This window comes from Nicotiana tabacum, chromosome 3 (assembly GCF_000715075.1).
Source record: "Nicotiana tabacum cultivar K326 chromosome 3, ASM71507v2, whole genome shotgun sequence".
Taxonomy (NCBI): Eukaryota; Viridiplantae; Streptophyta; class Magnoliopsida; order Solanales; family Solanaceae; genus Nicotiana; species Nicotiana tabacum.
In genome coordinates this window covers 161,738,376-161,757,105 of record NC_134082.1, presented here as the reverse complement: position 1 = coordinate 161,757,105, position 18,730 = coordinate 161,738,376, and the positions used below count along the sequence as shown (strand labels likewise).

Sequence of the window (18,730 nt, the reverse complement as noted above, 5' to 3'; positions counted from 1 at the left end):
AAATAAATTGATTTTTGTAGTTTGGTCAAACGGGCTATTAGTCGGTTGTAGATATATTTTAATTGGCTGATCCAGCCCGCATTTTGAAAATCATATATTTTTTTAAAAACGGCAAGTTGGATGGTCCCATTTCTTTAACCAAATATTACAAAATTCCAGGAAGTTGCTGCCGAAAGTAGCACGCAAGATTTATCTATATAATTGCCTTCTATATATTAAAATACATAAGCTTTTGGCTAGCTATAGTGGTTGAAACTTCTCGTTTATGGAAAGTCAAAACACGGACAATGCACCATATATTTGAACACTTTGCTTTATATCAATATCACAAATTACTAAGTTATTTGTTCTTTCAGTAGTGCTGTAATTCCTTCAATGGAGAATGAGAGAAAACCTCTTCACGTAGTTATGTTCCCATGGTTAGCCATGGGACATATTATACCTTTTTTCCATTTATCAAAATGGTTAGCACAAAGAGGCCATAAAGTTACCTTCATTTCCACTCCAAAAAACATTGAGAGATTAGATAAGGTTCCCTCTGATATTGCTCACCTGCTAAATATTATTAGCATTCCTTTGCCTAAAGTCGAAAACTTACCAGATCATGCTGAATCCTCAATGGACATACCTTATCAAAAAGCTCAGTTCTTGAAAATTGCTTTTGATTTGCTCGAAACCCCGCTAATCACTTTTCTTGAAAATTCATCAAACCCAAAACCAGATTGGATTGTTTATGACTATGCATCTCACTGGCTACCTCAACGTGCACGCGACTTAGGCGTCTCGTGTGCTTTCTTTAGTCTGTTTACAGCTGCAACTATGGCCTTTTTTGGACCTCCTCAGGTTTTGCTTAATGATGAAAGGTCAATACCTGAGGATTATACAATTGTTCCGAATTGGATTCCTTTCGAAACAGACGTTAAATATCGGCTGCACGAGATAAAGAAGAACTTTGAAGCACCAGCTGATGAGTCAGGTACATCTGATGGAGCCAGATTTGGTGGTTCAATAGATGGAAGTGATGTTGTGTTGTTTAGAACTTGTGTTGAGTTTGAACCTGAATGGTTCAACTTAGTTTCTGAGCTTTTTCAGAAACCTGTTATCTCAATTGGTGTTCTTCCTCCATCTATAGAAGATTTGGGCCGCGGCAGCAATGATACAACATGGCTAAGTATCAAAAAATGGCTAGATATGCAAAACCAAAATTCTGTGGTGTATGTTGCACTTGGAACTGAAGCAACATTGAGTCAAAAAGAGCTGAATGAGTTAGCTCTAGGGTTAGAAAAGTGTGGATTGCCTTTCTTTTGGGTAATAAGGAATCAGCCAAGAATGAATCAAGAAGAGTCACAAATGCTTCCTAATGGTTATGAAGAGAGAGTTAAAAACAGAGGTGTAATTTATAGAGGTTGGGTTCCACAGACAAAGATATTAAGTCATTCATCTATAGGGGGATTCTTGACTCACTGTGGATGGAATTCGGTCATAGAAGCGCTTTGTTTCGGGTGGGTTTTGATTATGTTTCCAGTGATGAATGACCAAGGTTTGAATACTAGGTTGTTGCAAGGTAAAGGGGTTGGTGTAGAGATACCAAGAAATGAAAATGATGGATTGTTTACTAGTGAATCAGTGGCTGAAACTGTCAAGTTTGCAGTGGTGAGTGAAGAGGGAGAGACATTGAGAGCCAATGCAAGACAAATGAGAGGTTTGTTTGGAGATAGCAATAGAAATAGAAGTCTTATTGATGATTGCATTGGTTATTTGATGGAAAATAGGGGACGCAAGCATTCAAGCTGAATAATCTTTGGCCCCCAAAGAAAAGGAGAGAATAATTTTACGTACAATAAATGTAAATTTGATGTTTAATGTCCTTCTCTCATGTAACAAAAATAATGGACGTTAAAATAGAAGTGGCAATCAAGTTACATATTTTTTCTTTTATTTCGAATTGATTTTTCACTTCGACTCACATGATATCCTTTGTATTCTTTTGGTATCTTTCAAAATATTTGGCTTCCACTAATAATATCACTTTATTAAGAGTTCAAATTCATTGCCAATTCATTTTAGAAATTGAGGGGGAAGATGAAGGGTGAAAATGAGGGAGAGGTTATGGTCTGGCCGTTTGGGTAAATTTTAGTCTATAGCGCTATCATGTAGTGTTGTCCCGTAGCTACCCGCCTAAAAAAGTAATTGCTCTAGAGTTTGGCGAATTAAACTTTTCTTTCGGCATTTGGTTCACCCAATCAAATACAAAAGCACAGTACAATATTATTTCAATTCAAATCACCTCAAAATTCCACCAAATCATCCCAAAACTTAGATTCAATCTTCTTAAGATATACCCAATTTATTCTAGTAAAACTCACACAAATAGTTATTTGGCTAACATTAATAATATATTATAGATTGACCAATTTTGTAATAAACTACTTAAAAATAGACATAATTGATAATTTCCATGTAATATACTACATACATTTCATGTGAAAACAACAACGACGACCCAATATAATTTCGGAGGGTAATATGTACGCCGACCTTACCCCTACCGAAGGGCAGACATGTCAGAAACAATTAACAAGTGTAAATTTGGAATGAGGGGGAAAAAATTCCTCCCTTCTTTTTCTTTTTAACAGAAAACAGCAAGAAGATAAATGTACATCACCGATAAAAGATTTCCTCAACCTTGTCTTTTCTCCCTCGTCCAATGCCTTCTCAGTCCTTAACTGTGCTCCATTTGCTCGCCTAATCTGTTAATCAAAGCCGGCTAGAATACACAGAATGGCACTTTGTCAGCCCTTATTCTGCATATCCTTCGCTACATTTATGTGATTCTTGGAGGTTCCACTAGTCCTGTGTCCACCAGCTGTTCGACCAAATGCTCAGCCGGAGTTGTTGCATGTTTTCGACCACCCATGAGACCCTTCCTTGGTCTTCATCTACACATCCCATCTCACAGAGTTGTAGTACCAGTACAGCTGCTTCTGGAACACCTTCTTCAAGTCTTGGAAGAAGAGGGGAAATAGTTGTTTTTATGGCTGTTTGTAGTAACAGAACTAACCACAGAAAACTCCCAAAGAACCTCAGCAATCCTCGACGATCCAAGCTTCCACCTGACATGGACTATAGCTTCAAAAGGATCTTGTACGAGGATGCTGACGAGATTACCCAGCAGCCAACTATTGACACTTTCACTACTGCTGATGAGGAAATTGATGAAGAATTGGAAGTGGAAGTAGAAGAGACTATATGGGAGTCGGATGAGATGGAAGCAATTTCATCTCTTTTCAAAGGGAGGATCCCTCAGAAACCCGGTAAATTGAATAGAGAAAGGCCTCTGCCTCTGCCCCTTCCTTACAAGATTCGACCTTTAGGACTTCCTACACCAAAAAGATTCTCAAATGTTTCAAGGCAATCCATATCAAAGCAAGTGTACAAGAATCCCACTTTCTTGATTGGTTTGGCCAAAGAAATTCAGAGCCTCTCAACAGAAGAAAATGTATCAAAGGTTCTCAGTAAGTGGGGTCCATTTCTTCGAAAAGGATCATTATCGTTGACAATCCGAGAGTTGGGTTACTTGGGCCTTCCTGAGAGAGCTCTGCAAACATTCTGTTGGGTGAAAAAACAACCCCATCTTTTCCCGGATGATCACGTTCTTGCTTCTACAATTGAAGTTTTGGCAGGGTCAAACGAGTTAAAAGTGCCTTTTGATTTGGATAAGTTCACTGGCTTGGCTAGTCGGAGTGTGTATGAAGCAATGTTAAGGGGTTTCATCAAAGGAGGAAGCCTGAAGCTTGCATTGAAGCTTCTCTCAATAGCTAAGGGATGTAATAGAGTGCTTGGTACTGGGGTGTATGCTAAGCTAATATTGGAGCTTGGTAAGGATCCTGATAAAAGCACACTTGTCTTGGCATTGTTAGAGGAGCTTGCTGTGCGAGATGATCTGGATTTGACTCCACAAGACTGTACAGCTATTATGAAAATTTGCATTAGGCTGGGAAGATTCGAGATTGTGGAGGGACTATATGATTGGTTCAGGAAATCTGGTGGCAATCCAAGTGTAGTTATGTATACTACTCTGATTCACTGTCGTTATTCAGCAAACAAATATAGGGAGGCGTTAGCCATGCTATGGGAAATGGAGGCTTCAAATTGCCTTTTTGATCTTCCAGCTTATCGTGTAGTGATTAAGCTCTTTGTTGGTTTGAACGATGTCCCAAGGGCTATACGCTATTTCTCTAAACTTAAGGAAGCAGGTTTTCGTCCAACATTTGATATATACTGCAGCTTGATTAAAATTTATATGGCTTCTGGAAGGCTGGCCAAGTGTGAAGATATCCGCAAGGAGGCAGAGATGGCTGGATTCAGGTTGAACGAACATACAATGTCAAAGTTGCAACAGTAAAATTTGTGTATCTTGCGATGTATTTACATGTACTTTAAGAGTTGCTGTTGTTTAAATTCAGACCTCTATCCCACCCTTCTACTTGCATAGTTAAAAGCATTGTAACTGGTGGCAACCATAGGTTCTTGTAACATTCCGTTTCCACCTTAGGTTTGCGTAATGATGCTATTACTGTGCAACAGAATTTTTCTGGAAAAAGTGTACTTACTTTAACAAGAAAAGCCAATGTGCATTGTGGCATCCGGCAGTAAGTACCTAAGATACGAGCCCCATTTGATAAGAATACCCTATTTTGTGTTCCCTTGGAGGTGCTTTTCAGTGGTTTGTAAGTTTTGAGGCAAATGTTGTGACGTTTTGAGATTGAAGCATGATTTGTGGCTGTGTATGCGGCAATTGAGACAATTTACAATTAGATTCTCACTTGTCTTTAAAGCTACTAGATGTCACATGCAACAATTACAATGAACATCTTAGATTCTCACTTGTCTTGAAAGTTACTAGTTGCCTCATGCAGCAGTGCAATGAACATCTATTATTTATTTATTTTTAAAAAGGAGGAAAAAAACCAACAAAAAAAAATAAAAATAAAAATAGGGGAGCTATAACAACTACTACGCCTCAGTCCCAACCGTGTTATGATCCGCTATAAGAATACTCACTACTTCATTTAAGTTGTCATTGTCAATTTGAGCATATTATCTGTTACGCGGCGCCTTCCTGAGATTCCTTGGAAGGGCGACGTAAGGCTAAGCAACTGATGTCAGTGCAGTTGTTGTCCGCCAACTGAGGTCCCCTCCGTACGCTAGACTAGATTGTCAGTGTCATACGGGAAAACCAATGTCAAGAGCAATTGAGAGAACATGAATGAGAATTGAGAATGAAAGAAAGCTTGATTGCATTAATGAAAGCTATTACAGAAAGGCAACGCGGTGTCGAGGGGGAGAGACACCAGTACAGAGAATTGTTTGCTTGCTAGAAAGTTTGATTGCTTGATCCCCCTAATAATGCTTAAAAAAAATAATCCAAAGCTACAAGAATAGACTTGATTAAGCTAGAGAAACATAATGGAAGTACATGGAATAAAACTACTCTATATTTACAATGAAAAAGACTTAGTTTGCTATCAGGCAGAAACAGGTCCGTTGTCAGCAGCATATTCTTTGGCATCAGGGTCTGCGCGCGCGGCGCTGTTGGCATCTGCCTGTTGTTGGGCACTGGCGAGGGATATCGGTGGGGCGACAGAGGCACATGCGCGCTTGTCACTTGGCGCGACCAAGACCACGGGGCCGTCCGTGGCGCTAGGCATTGGAAGGCTTGCTAGGACGCCACGGGGCGCGCCCAAGGGGTCATGGGGCACGGCTGGAAAGCCGCCCATGACATTCTCCCCCACCTGAGTTGGCGACGTCCTCGGCGCCTTACTTGCAAGATAATCTTCAATTAGGCTCTTGTAGGCTTTGAGGTTTGTTCCCCTCTCCCAAGTGTTCTCCTCTGCATCACAGCCCTGCCATTTCACCAAGAACTCTTGGTGATCTTTCCTTGAGGCATGAATCACTCTATCATCAAGGATAGCTTCAACACGCCTTTTCCCGGTTGAATTGGGCCCTCGAATACTGGGTATTGTGAGCTGGCTCCTTGAAGGATCCTCCGTGTCTTCCCGAAAAGGTTTCAGGAGGCTGACATGGAAGACAGGATGAATTTTCCACCAAGCTGGGGTATCCACCCGGTATGCAACTTTCCCAATGCGTCTTTCAATGGACAAGGGTCCAATGTATTTTTGCAATAGGCGAGGGTCATGGACCCCAGCAAATAAATAACGCTTTGGAATTTTGACCATCACTTTGTCTCCTACTTGGTATTCAACAAAGCGACGATTCTGATCAGCATGCCTCTTCATCCGCTTTTGAGCCTTGACAAGATAGCTCCGCACTATCTCCAAATTTTGTTTCCACTCTTTAGAGAAGCTAGCAGCTCAAGGAGATTTAGACATATTTGGTGCATTGACTGTGTGTGGGAGTAGCGGTTGCTGTCCGGTAACAATTTCAAAAGCGCTTTTGTTTGTACTAGAGCTCTTTTGTGAATTGAAACACAGTTGAGCAGCATCCAGAAGCTTCACCCAATTCTTCTGCGATCCGGTTACAAAATGACGGAGATATTCCTCCAACATACCATTGAACCGCTCCGTCTGGCCATCAGATTGCGGATGAAAACTTGAGCTGTGACTCAGCTTCGACCCAAGGCACTTAAAGAGTTGGGTCCAAAAGTTGCTAGTGAAGCGTGAGTCACGATCACTAACAATGTCTTTGGGTAGGCCCCAATATTTGACGACATGAGAGAAGAAGAGTCGAGCTGTATCTTCTACTGATATATATTGTGGGGCAGCAATAAAGGTAGCATATTTGGAAAACCGATCTACCATTACCAAGATAGTTGTTAGATCTCCGACCTTGGGCAATCCGGTGATGAAATCCGGGGAAACACTTTCCCAAGGTCTCTTTGGGACAGCTAGTGGTTCCAAGAGTCCCACCTGTTTTAAGTGGTCTGACTTGTCCTTCTGGCATACTAGACAAGTCTTCACATACTGAGCAACGTCATCGGCCATTTGAGGCCAATAATATGCACGGCGAAGTAACGCCATGGTGCGTTCTTCACCGGGATGGCCGGCCCACAGAGTATCATGACATTCCGCCAGAAGAGTCCTTCATAGATCTCCTCCTTTAGGAACGTAAAGTCGGTTCCTTTTCACTTTTAGAAAATCATCTTCCATGTAGAACTGGCGAGTCTTGCCCTGTCCTACCAAATCAACCAAATATTGTGCAGCAGGGTCTTTGATGAGTAAATCCTGTATCTGGTCCTTGATGGAGGTGACTACTTCGCTCCCCCTTAGGGTGGCGAGTAGGCACACCGATGCTAGATCAGGTCTTCGACTGAGCGCATCAGCAACATGATTGGTCTTCCCACTTCGGTACTCCAGGTTGAAGTGGAATTCAGCTAGGAGTACCTGCCACCTGGCCTGTCGACCATTCAACTTCGGCTGGGTCATGAAATGTCTAACAGATGTGTTGTCTGTCTTGACCACGAACGGGGTTCCGAGCAGATAGTGCCTTCAGAGGCGCAAGCAGTGGACGACAACCAATAATTCTTTCTCATGGGCGGCATAGCGCCGCTCTGCATCTTTTAGCTTCCGACTCTCGTACGCTACATGATGCTCTTCTTGTAGCAGGACTCCACCGAGGGCATAGTCAGATGCATCTGTTTGTACTTCGAATGGCTTGGCCAGATCAGGAAGGGCCAAGACGGGGCTACTAGACATAGCCGCTTTCAATGCATTGAAGGCCTCCGCTCGCTTGGGTCCCCATTCCCAAGGTGTGACCTTCTTGAGGAGTTCTGTCAATGGTACTGCAATGAGGGAGTAGTCTTTCACGAATCGCCGATAGAAATTGCATAGACCAAGGAACGCCCTCAAGGCGTGGATATCCTTAGGCAGCGGCCAATCTGTGATTGCCTGAATCTTCTACTGGTCCATCTTGATTCGCCGTTCCTCGATGACATGTCCGAGGAAGTCAATTTGCTTTTGAGCAAAGGAGCACTTAGATAGCTTCGCATATAGTTCATGCTCCCGCAATCAAGCTAGGACCTTCCGCAAGTGCATCAGGTGTTCCTCCAATGTTTGGCTATATACCACAATGTCATCCAAGTAGACCACCACGAATTCATCAATGTACTCTCGGAAGACTTGGTTCATCAAAGTGCAAAACATAGCTGGGGCGTTAGTCAAGCCGAATGGCATAACCAGGAAATCGTACGACCCATATCTTGTCACACAGGTCGTCTTGTGTTCATCACCCTCTGCAATCCGAACTTGCCAATAACCTGTCTTCAGGTCTATTTTGGTGAACATTGTCGCACCACCTAGTCTATCGAACAAGTCTGCCATTAGCGGAATAGGGTACTTGTTCTTCACAGTAATTTTGTTTAGAGCCCGGTAGTCCACACAGAGTCGTAGACTACTATCATGTTTCTTTTGGAATAGCACAGGGGACCCGTATGGGGATTTGGAGGGCACGATAATCCCTGTGTCTAGCATTTCCGTCAATTGTCTCCGAAGCTCGGTGAGTTCGGGTTGTGACATTCTGTAAGGTGCCCGGGTGGGTGGCTTCGCGCCCGGCACCAGCTCAATTTCATGGTCCACAGTGCGCCTAGGCGGTAGTCGCTTTGGCATGTCTTGTGGCATGACATCTTCAAACTCTAGTAGTAGCTCCTTCACGGGTTCAGGAATGGGACCCGAGGAGCGTTCTACATCTTCGATGCAGAGGGTTGCCAGAAACGTGGGTTCATTTCTTTTGACCCCCTTCTTCAACTGCAAGGCCGAGATGTTTTCAACGGCCATCTTCATGGGCATGCAAGGGATAATGCAGGGCTTGGTCCCGTTTGCTCCCATCATCAGTAACATGTCAGCATACGGTACAGGCATGGTGTTGGTTTGCCTCAGGAATTCCAATCCAACTATCAACTCGAAGTCATCTATGATCACCACGCGCAGGTTGAATTTTCCTTCGTAAGGGCCAAGCTTCACCGGTACTTCTTTGGCTATTCCACCCACTGGCTGGGGAGGTGAGTTGATAGCCTTGACACGGCCTCTACCTTTCCCTACAACTAGACCAAGGCGCTCCACCTGAGTCGAGGCTAAGTAGTTGTGGGTAGCACCCGTGTCTACCATGGCCCGAATGGGCTTGCCATTCACCTTCATCTCAACGAACATTAAGGTCCTCTTGTGCTTAAGAGGGGTCTCATCATCCGCCTTCTTTTTCCCTTTCTTGGTGACTGGACATGGGTCCTTCTTCTTACGGATACCAGCACTAGTCTCTGCTAATGCCTCAGAAATGGAGCCAACAATTGCATTGAAGGCACCTACTGGTTCAGTCTGATCCGCATCGTCTGAATCGTCATCCGTCCCATCATCAAAAGTCTGATGGGCATTCATCTGTGCATGTGGGCACTCATTGTTCCAATGTGGTCCGCCGCAATGACGGCATCCTGAAGGAGGCTTCCTCCCCCGATCATTGTTGTTAGACGCAGCACTGTTGCTGCCTGTGGAGGGAGCCTTAGGTTTGGTTGAGCCCCGATCTCCCCCACTTCTGCTAGGGCCACCATTGCTAGACTGGCCCCCTTTGAATCCCGCTCGGGCAGGCGGCTGAGGCCTATCCTTCCGAGCTTCCATTTGATAGTCCCCAAGGCATTCAGCTGCTTGGATCGCCTTGGGCAGGGTATCTACCCGTTGTCTTTGTAGCTCCATACGGGCGTAAGGTTTCAGCCCTTCTAGGAAAGTGAAGAGCTTGTCTTTGTCCCCCATGTCGCGTATGCTTAGCATGAGCGCGGAGAATTCCCGCACGTAGTCCCGCACGGATTTGGTCTGGCGGAGCTCCCGTAGCTTTCTCCTTGAATTGTATTCAACATTTTCGGGGAAGAACTGTAGGCGTATGGCTGCCTTCAGTTCTGCCCATGTTTCGAGAGCATCTTCACCGGCCTTGATGGCTTCGTATTTCACCCGCCACCAGAGTTTAGCATCACCCTGAAGATACATGGCAGCAGTTGCTACCTTCTTAGCTTCTTCTAGGCCCCCAACAGCATCGAAATATTGTTCGACATCAAAGATGAAGTTCTCCACTTCCTTGGCATTCCTAGCTCCACTATATGGCTTTGGCTCAGGAATTTTCAGTTTTTGTGTCGCGGAAGTGGGGTTTGCAGCGCCCCCGATCTGGTTTCCACCGCCTCGCAGCAGGCCCTGTAAAGCAGCATTGACAACATTGAGCTTGTCTGTCAAGTCGTCAATAGTTTGTTGCATGGCAGTCACCTTGTCTGCCTCTTGTGCCATGTAAGCTAAATCCTCGGCACGCTCCTGTTGGAGTCCCTCGAATTTGCCAAAAATTTCGGCTGCCTCTGTGGCTGCCGTTTGCCGGTCTCCCTCGGAGTCACGACTGATGTTTTCTATGTCAACTTCGGCCTGGAGCACCCTGCGGTCCAGGTCGTCCAACCTTTTCCCTAGGTTGGTTCTTAGTTCAGGCACCGTATCCATGATGGACAGTAATCCATCAACCGTCTGTTTAAGGGCCGCAATGCGGTCCCCATGATTCACCATGGTCAAAAATGGTGGTAATGGCAATGCGTTCCCTCGTCCGATGTCGAGCCTAGGCTCTGATACCAATTGTTACGCGACGCCTTCCTGAGATTCCTTGGAAGGGCGACGTAAGGCTAAGCAACTGATGTCAGTGCAGTTGTTGTCCGCCAACAGAGGTCCCCTCCGTACGCTAGACTAGATTGACAGTGTCGTACGGGAAAACTAATGTCAAGAGCAATTGAGAGAACATGAATGAGAATTGAGAATGAAAGAAAGCTTGATTGCATTAATGAAAGCTATTACAGAAAGGCAACGCGGTGTCGAGGGGGAGAGACACCAGTACAGAGAATTGTTTGCTTGCTAGAAAGTTTGATTGCTTGATCCCCCTAATAATGCTTTAAAAAAATAATCCAAAGCTACAAGACTAGACTTGATTAAGCTAGAGAAACATAATGGAAGTACATGGAATAAAACTACTCTATATTTACAATGAAAAAAACTTAGTTTGCTATCAAGCAGGAACAGGTCCGTTGTCAGCAGCATATTCTTTGGCATCAGGGTCTGCACGCGCGGCGCTGTTGGCATCTGCCTGCGGTTGGGCGCTGGCAAGGGATATCGGTGGGGCGACAGAGGCACATGCGCGCTTGTCACTTGGCGCGGCCAAGACCACGGGGCCGTCCGTGGCGCTAGGCATTGGAAGGCTTGCTAGGACGCCACGGGGCGCGCCCAAGGGGTCATGGGGCACGGCTGGAAAGCCGCCCATGACATTCTCCCCCACCTGAGTTGGCGACGTCCTCGGCCTCACTGGCCGCTTTGCACGGCAACATATATGTCAGCTGAATATTAGAGCTTTTGGAAAGGATCTGTGCTTCAGGTTTGGAAAATAATCCGAGTTACTTCAATTTTTGCGTTGAAAGAAGGGAAATGATTTCCAGCAAAGCATCCACGGCATATGAGAAGAGGGAGTTTCAAGAATAATTCTCTCCTGAGTTTTAAATTAGCACTATACAATTGAAACTAAGGAAAACAGCTACCAATGCATACTCTCACCCTCAAATTATAGTACATCTACATGCATATCTTGCTAACAATAAAGTAGGTCCTCCTCAAAAAATAAAGTAGGCCAAAAGTACTTAGCCTTTCTGCTTTTGAATTGTCCGTAAGAGTATCTACTCTAAAGAACTGATCAAAGACTGAAAGCTCATAGACCAAAAGGGGAGAAAAGTTTGTTTACACATTTAAGTATGCCCCAATTTACAACAAGCAAACCGTCAATAAAACTAGCCCCATTCACACACTAAGTGGATCTAATTCTACTACTCAAAAGGGAGGTCAATGAGCTTTTTGATTCCCAAAGAAGAGCAAAACATATGGTTCACCAAAACCAAAACGACTACAAACTATATAGATGAAAGGTCCTCATATATAGTCTTGATACCTGGCCTCTCAGATACAGAACGAATGCATCGAACAGCTATCCCAAGAACCTCCTTCATTTGCTTCTCCATTGCTGGATTTCCGATCTCGGCCGACAACATACTGTCAAAACAATCCGAGCCACAACCTTCTGCCACCTTCAACCTTACCCAGTCAGTTAAGTCTACTCCACCATCTTCGCCAGAGACAACATCACCTGCACACTTCCCACTTAGCAGCTCCAGCAAAATAACTCCAAAAGCATATACATCTGATTTGAAGGAAGGCAGTGGCTTCTTCGACGAAGCCAACTCAGGGGCACGATAACCCAACACTCCAGCATCAAGAATCTGTTCTATTGTGCCGGCTTGAGTCATGAGGCGGTGAAGGCAGTAATCCGCAACTCGTGCATTAAGGTCTGGCCCATCCAACAAGATGTTGGTTGCCTTAAGGTTTCCATGTGGCACCTCACGATCAAAATGGAGGTAGTTCAGACCACGTGCAACATCAACTGATATTTTGAGTCTTTGGGGCCAGGTTAGTGGTGGGCCTTTTCTACCCGGTCGATCTACAAACGGGCAGCACATTAGAGAAGTATATCAAGAATGACCACATAAATATTGAGATCTACACAAGGATTATGATACAAGAAAAATGTATCACATTCTAGCTGATTTCCAACAAAGTGAGTCAGGAAACAAAAGCCAAACATCACATTTTTCAGATCCATTAAGAACTCAAATATCAAAAAATTTAGCTACTAGAGATAGTAAGTACTGTATTGCAAATCCCTCACAGCTTGTATAGTGAACATCAAGTAGAATATATGGCATATTACAACTTGGTGTAAAAATTACGTGAACAAAAGACAGGTAAGTACAAATGTATTGGGCTCTAGACGTGCTAAAATATTATCACATCAAACCAAGGACTAAATACTTGAGGTTCTTTTGTAAAATCCCGCCACTGGATCACATAGCAATGTTAAATGCTCTACTATAATGCACATTGGAAAAACATACGAACCATAATCACAGTCAGATATATCACAATCAGATTGCCTCATATGAAATATGAAATATGAAATGGGAACTAAAGAAAACTGACTAGATTAAAGAAGAGGGAGATAAAGCCTCTACTGTGGATTTAAAGCAAAACATTACATGAGAGTTTAGAGCTAACACATGAAGCTTACCATAGAGGAAACTTGCAAGACTTCCAGGAGATATATAATCCGAAAGAATGAGCTTCTCATGCTGTGTGGGACCCCAGTAGTAACCTCTTAATCCTACTACATTAGGATGCCTTATATTGGCAAACTTTTTTGCCTCCTTTGCAAAATCCTTTCGCTGCTTTGCCACTCCTTCTCTCAACCATTTCACAGTCAGGAGCAACCCGTTCTCTAGCGTTGCCCTGTAAGATGTACCATGGCTGCTTCTGCCTAGGACTTCAGCCGGAGCCCTAGATAGTTCCTCGGGTGTAAAAGAGATTGTATCATCAAGGAAGTACAGCTCTCCAGCAAGACGATCTGGAGACCTCACATCTAACCTTGCAAAGTTTTCTGCAATATACGAATCTCCAGACTCTGGTGACCATGAGAAATGGCTACCTTTCGAAGGGGAGAAACCAGTTATAGCAGCCATTTTCTCATCTGGACTAATTATTTCTGATGATCCTTTTCGTGAAGTCATAAGGTCTTCAGCTGAAACGACTACACCACCTGTACCCTCCCTACTACTAAAGCCAGAAGGATGTGATGGGGATTGGTGATGAACATCCTTTTTAGTAACTTGAGGATGAGGCTTCCTTGACGCTCGTATATAGTAAATGAAAATGGCTAGTAACACCAAAATAATAAGAGCAATTACACAAGCAACTATTATTACCACCTTGATGATAGTCTTAAGTGATCTGGTTTTCTGGTTTTCTGCTGAAGCTTGGCCAGATCCTGATGGAGGATTTGGAAATTGAAGTCCAGAGTTTCCAGGATAGAAAGATGATAACGGAAATTTTCTCAAATTTTCAGGAACAACACCAGATAAGTCATTGAGTGATGCATTAAAGCTTTGGAGGCCATTAGGCAGATTCTTTGGCAGTGGACCAGTAAAATGATTCTGCGAAATGTCAAGAGAAGTAAGTGCACTAACTTGACCAATCGAAGTAGGCAGAGATCCAGAGAAATTATTTCCAGCTATATCAAGTACTTGAAGCGCGGTCAACGAGCCAAACTCATCAGGAAAATAACCAGCAAGCTGATTATGAGAAAGATCAAGAACTCGGAGGTTGGGAGTAGCAGAGGGGGCAGGGAAATCAATACTTTCAACAAGTGCATTGTTTTGTAGGTGAAGTTCTTCAATAGTGGGTAATGTCAGCAGAGAAGTGAGAAGAGGCCCATCCAACTGGTTGAAACTGAGATCAAGGACTGTGATCTTAGGAAACTGTGTGATAACCTTTGGGAGAGTTCCAGTAAGGGTATTGTGAGAAAGGTTTAGGTGATTTAATCGCAGAAACTGTGCTGTAACCTCAGGAATGTTTCCAGTCAATCGGTTTTGGCTGAGGTCAAGAAATTCAACATTCCCCCATTTCTGCATTCTAGTTAGATTTCCATCTAACTGGTTCTTTGAGAGATCAAGTACTGCAGTACTTCCTGTCACCATTGGAAGTTCACCGGAAAGAGCATTGGAGGATAAGTTAAGGACACGCAATGTTGTTGATGTAATCATGCTTATTGACCCTGTAAAATGAAGTGGCTGCGTAAAGCACACTAACTAAATGATAGCAAATAAACTACTTTTTTGTTGTAACTTCAGTTCAACACAAGGTTAATGAATTACTAGTACAATATTTGCCATGTATTTCAAAATGAGAGCAGTTTGGAATATACCTGTGAGGTTGTTTCCACTTAAATCCATTTCTGTGAGAACCAAAGAATCTCCTTTCAAAAGATCATTTGGGACGAACCCGGAAAATCTATTGTTGCTGAGCTTAAGGACCTGAAGATCATAAACAAAATTGAAGCCAGGTAATTCCCCCGACAGCTGATTGTAGCTCAAATCCAGAACTTTCAAGTTCCCAAATGCCTGAGCTTCACCGCCACTTACTAGTGACCCAGTAAGTTGATTATGGCTAAGACTCAAGTATTTTACCGACTCCGATATGCCCGGCAGAAATTTCTGCTGTTGAGAGGTAGAACTGACAAGTAAATTTCCACTTAAGTCAACATAAGTAGCAGTAGTAAACATTAAGAACTCTGGATCCAAAGTACCATCAAGCATATTTCCATGCAAGTCAAGAACGTCAAGGTTAGCCATTAGCTCAAATCCTTTTGGGATTTTCTTTGTAAATCCATTAAGAGATAGATTGAGGTATACCAAATTATTTAACTGGGTCAAAGATGAAGGAAGTGGCCCAGAAAGAAAGTTGTGGCTCAAATCCAAAGATTCAATTGACATGAGCTCTGAAATAGTATCCGGGATTGGGCCAGAGAAGTTGTTCCCAGCTAATGACAGATTCTTTAAGCTTCCTACTTTTCCAATCTCTGGTGGTAAAGAGGAGGTGAATAGATTGTTTGAAATATCCAGATACTCAAGGCTCTTGAATTCACCAATTTTGTTTGGCATTTTTCCAGCAATTGAATTGTTAGCCATAGAGAGTTTCACAAGCATTGTGAGGTTAGCAAACACACTCAAATCTGCATCAGCAGATAAACCTAAGTTATCAAGGACAACAGCTGCAACATTACCACCATTGCACATTATACCGTTCCAAGATGAAGGGCAACCGTTAAAATCAATCGACTCCTCATTCCATGACTGAAGTACATAACCCGTGGGATCATGTTTTATACCCTTCCTGAACTCAAGAAGGGTCAAAATGTCCTGAGAAGGAAGCTGCCCCATAGCAGAACCAAAACAAAGCACAAGTATCAAGTACCTAATTAGCTTCATTATAACACCAGAAGAAGCTCTGCTAAACAAAGTGACAAACTCACACCCAAAAATCAAGAAAATCTTCAAACTTCCAAGCTTAAAAAAATCCAAAAGGAGGCAGCTGTAAGTATGAGGTTCACTATAAGTAGAAGCTCAACATATGAAAACCACTTTTCACAAACTTATATCCATGCCACTAAACCTCAATAACAACCATTACAGTTCAAAGCAGTAAAACTGTAAAACAACAGCCAAAAAGCACCCAACTTCAACCCAAAATCACAAGAATTCTCCTTCAACCAACAATATATGGACCAAAAACCAAATTCTGTCTAAAAACAGTTATGCAAGACAGATTCAAGAAGAGCAATTTTTCTACAAATAGTAGCTGAAAGGAGGCAACGAGTAACAAAAACAAAGTGCAGACAGAACAAGTTCAGCATTTTCTTACATAACAACACACATTTTTACCAAGAATGAAAGCTCAGTAACCAAAAAAGAAGCAGTCTTTTTCAAAGATTTACTGAATAAATTCAGCTACTTGCAATGATTACACCTTTTTGAGTTATGTTGAAACCTCAGATTTGTTCGCATTCACCAACTTCCCCTCTTGTTTAATGCACTGTAAATGCACTCAAGTGGTGGACTCAAAATCTGCATTAAAGTACAAGAAAATGGAATGGACCAGCAAAGTGTTTAGCCCTTTAGAAATCTTGATAACATTACAAATGAAGTTCAAGAAAGGTCCAAAACCAAAAGTGTAAAACCCTAGTGTTGCTTTTGAGATTATATGAATGAAAGAGAAGCCTCAAACCCCCAGAAATGGCAGTGACACACTCAGCATTTGTCTTCTTCCAATTTCTCTCTCTCTCTCTCTCTCTCTTACAACTCTCAACTTCTCTCCCTAAAAAGGACATTTTTGTTGGAAAACTCAATAAAGACCCCAATAATTATGTCTCGTTTTATTCTTTGGAATTTTTATTTGGATTTTCTAATACTTGAATATTCTTTTTAGAATTGTTTTAGATGAAAATTTGAAATTAGAAATTTGGAACTAGTTTATTAACAATTTGCTAGTAGTTATTTCAAAATTTGTATAATTTTTTAAAGATTTTTATATTCTTTCTTTCTCAATATGATTTTTGCAATGTGTTCCTAATTAACAGCATTGTATTTCAGAAATAGGGTTTGAGTATCAAATTTTAAATTTAAAAAAAATTAATTTTATAACCAATTTTTCCAAGTAAATTATACCAACAAAATATCAAGATGAGACAATTAAAAAGATTATATATTATAGTAATTTGAAATTTAAGAAATTATATTTGTAAAACCCTTGAGTTATTATTACATACATTTTCTTTTCAAACTAAAGAGATCTAGATCCAAATAATACTATGAGAAGTAAGGACTCATATATAAAAGTGCAATTGGTATGTTACATTGTTTTGAATCTATGCTTGAGACTTGAAAAATATATTAAGTACTAATTAATTAACATTTTTATCTTCCATTCTTTGAGATTTAATAATTATTTATTTGTTTAAAAGTTTCAATATTTTGGAAAAAAAAGAAAATTTGGCAAGAAAAGAGGGGGGGGGGGGGGAAGGAGAAATAGCGGGAAATGAAGGGCGTTTTTGGCGTGATTTGTCAGTAAATTATGAGCTTTTACCCGCGAAAAAGGCATTAGGAATCTTTTTTTTCATTGTGGACGTGAAAAGGATTTATCAAATCTAGTTATTTTAAGATTGTGTTATGTCCTTTTTATTGGGAAGTGATGTGTTGTGTAGAAGCATGGGAGAGTGTGGTCTGTACACATCACACTGGGTCCTATATTTTTCCTTTGATTCACAAGTTTTATTTTGTGTCTCGTACAACTAACACTAGGTACATGAGATTTCTTTTTTATCTTATAAATTTGTGAACCTCAATTTTATATTTTTGGGTCCACAAAATTGTGAGACAAAAATATTACCTCATAAAACTAGTATATCTGAAATAACTAGTATTAGTACCCGCGTTGATACGCGGACACTAATCATGTCAAATATTTAAGTTATTTGGATTGTATTTAAATAATCTTAAAATTTACACTTTCTCAGTAAATATAGATAAATACATAAAAAAAAATAACTATTTCTTCTATTTTTCTTTTTTGATATCATTCTTGTCGGTGTCATTGGATCCTAAAAATAGTCAGGAAGCAAAATAATAATTCATATTTATGGCAAAACAATCAAATGTTGAGACAATGAATGACTCTTTGGATAGGACTTAAAAAATATTTCTTTCTTAAAATTTCAGTTTCTAAAACATTATTTTTCAATAATAATTATTTTTATAATAATGTAATTGAAAATATTATTCTTAGTTCAAAAATCATTTTATTTGGCTATCTAAAAATATAAATAATTCTTTAGCTAGTGAATTATTTTTACTCCATTTTGATATTTGACATTAACCATGTTAAATATCTGAGTTATTTGAATTATATGTAAATAACCTTAATATTTAAACCTTATAAATAATTATAGATAATCGTCAGATATTAATTAAGAAACATTACATGAAAAAACTCTAACATTTTCTCAATTCTCGTAGTGATAATTTTATTTTTGCACTATTCTCATAGGTGTCATTGGAACCTAAAAATAGTCATAAAGTGAAATAATAACTCATATTTATGGCAAAACACAAAGGTTGACACGATATAAACGATTCTTTGATTACGACGTGACTCTTATACTATGACTTGCACTCTTATTTGATATGATTTTATCTTTCAAAAAATATTTCTATTTTGAAATTTTAATTTTTAAAACTTTATACATATTATAATAATGATTATCTTTATAATGATGCAAG

At 41.1% G+C, this 18,730-nt stretch overlaps 3 protein-coding genes across 3 annotated transcripts; 2 read left to right on the top strand and 1 right to left on the bottom strand.

Moving 5' to 3' along the window:
- Window positions 1-247: 247 nt before the first annotated feature.
- On the top strand, window positions 248-1,966 carry LOC107768655 (UDP-glycosyltransferase 91C1-like). Its single transcript, XM_016587784.2, has one exon. It carries the CDS (start codon window positions 376-378, stop codon window positions 1,792-1,794), a length of 1,419 nt encoding a protein of 472 aa, XP_016443270.1. The 5' UTR covers window positions 248-375; the 3' UTR covers window positions 1,795-1,966.
- Window positions 1,967-2,465: 499 nt separating this feature from the next.
- On the top strand, window positions 2,466-4,533 carry LOC107768654 (pentatricopeptide repeat-containing protein At2g01860-like). The gene has a single exon (XM_016587783.2). The coding sequence runs from the start codon at window positions 2,879-2,881 to the stop codon at window positions 4,403-4,405; it is 1,527 nt and encodes a 508-aa protein (XP_016443269.2). The 5' UTR covers window positions 2,466-2,878; the 3' UTR covers window positions 4,406-4,533.
- A 7,171-nt stretch (window positions 4,534-11,704) lies between these two features.
- On the bottom strand, window positions 11,705-16,771 carry LOC107768653 (LRR receptor-like serine/threonine-protein kinase GHR1). Its single transcript, XM_016587782.2, has 3 exons — window positions 14,821-16,771; window positions 13,132-14,670; window positions 11,705-12,504 (listed from the first exon to the last, which is right to left on the bottom strand). Exons 1-3 carry the CDS (start codon window positions 15,881-15,883, stop codon window positions 11,921-11,923), a joined length of 3,186 nt encoding a protein of 1,061 aa, XP_016443268.2. The 5' UTR covers window positions 15,884-16,771; the 3' UTR covers window positions 11,705-11,920.
- Between the last annotated feature and the right edge of the window lie 1,959 nt (window positions 16,772-18,730).

What these genes read in the sequence shown, in the direction of transcription:
- LOC107768655 (XM_016587784.2), top strand. Translation starts at nt 376, where the DNA reads ATGGAGAATGAGAGAAAACCTCTTCACGTAGTTATGTTCCCATGGTTA.
- LOC107768653 (XM_016587782.2), bottom strand. Translation starts at nt 15,883, where the DNA reads ATGAAGCTAATTAGGTACTTGATACTTGTGCTTTGTTTTGGTTCTGCT. An exon ending in AAGTGGAAACAACCTCACAG is followed by an intron (nt 14,671 to 14,820) that starts GTATATTCCAAA and finishes TTCATTTTACAG; the next exon opens with GGTCAATAAGCATGATTACA. An exon ending in TCTTGCAAGTTTCCTCTATG is followed by an intron (nt 12,505 to 13,131) that starts GTAAGCTTCATG and finishes GCCCGTTTGTAG; the next exon opens with ATCGACCGGGTAGAAAAGGC.
- LOC107768654 (XM_016587783.2), top strand. Translation starts at nt 2,879, where the DNA reads ATGCTCAGCCGGAGTTGTTGCATGTTTTCGACCACCCATGAGACCCTT.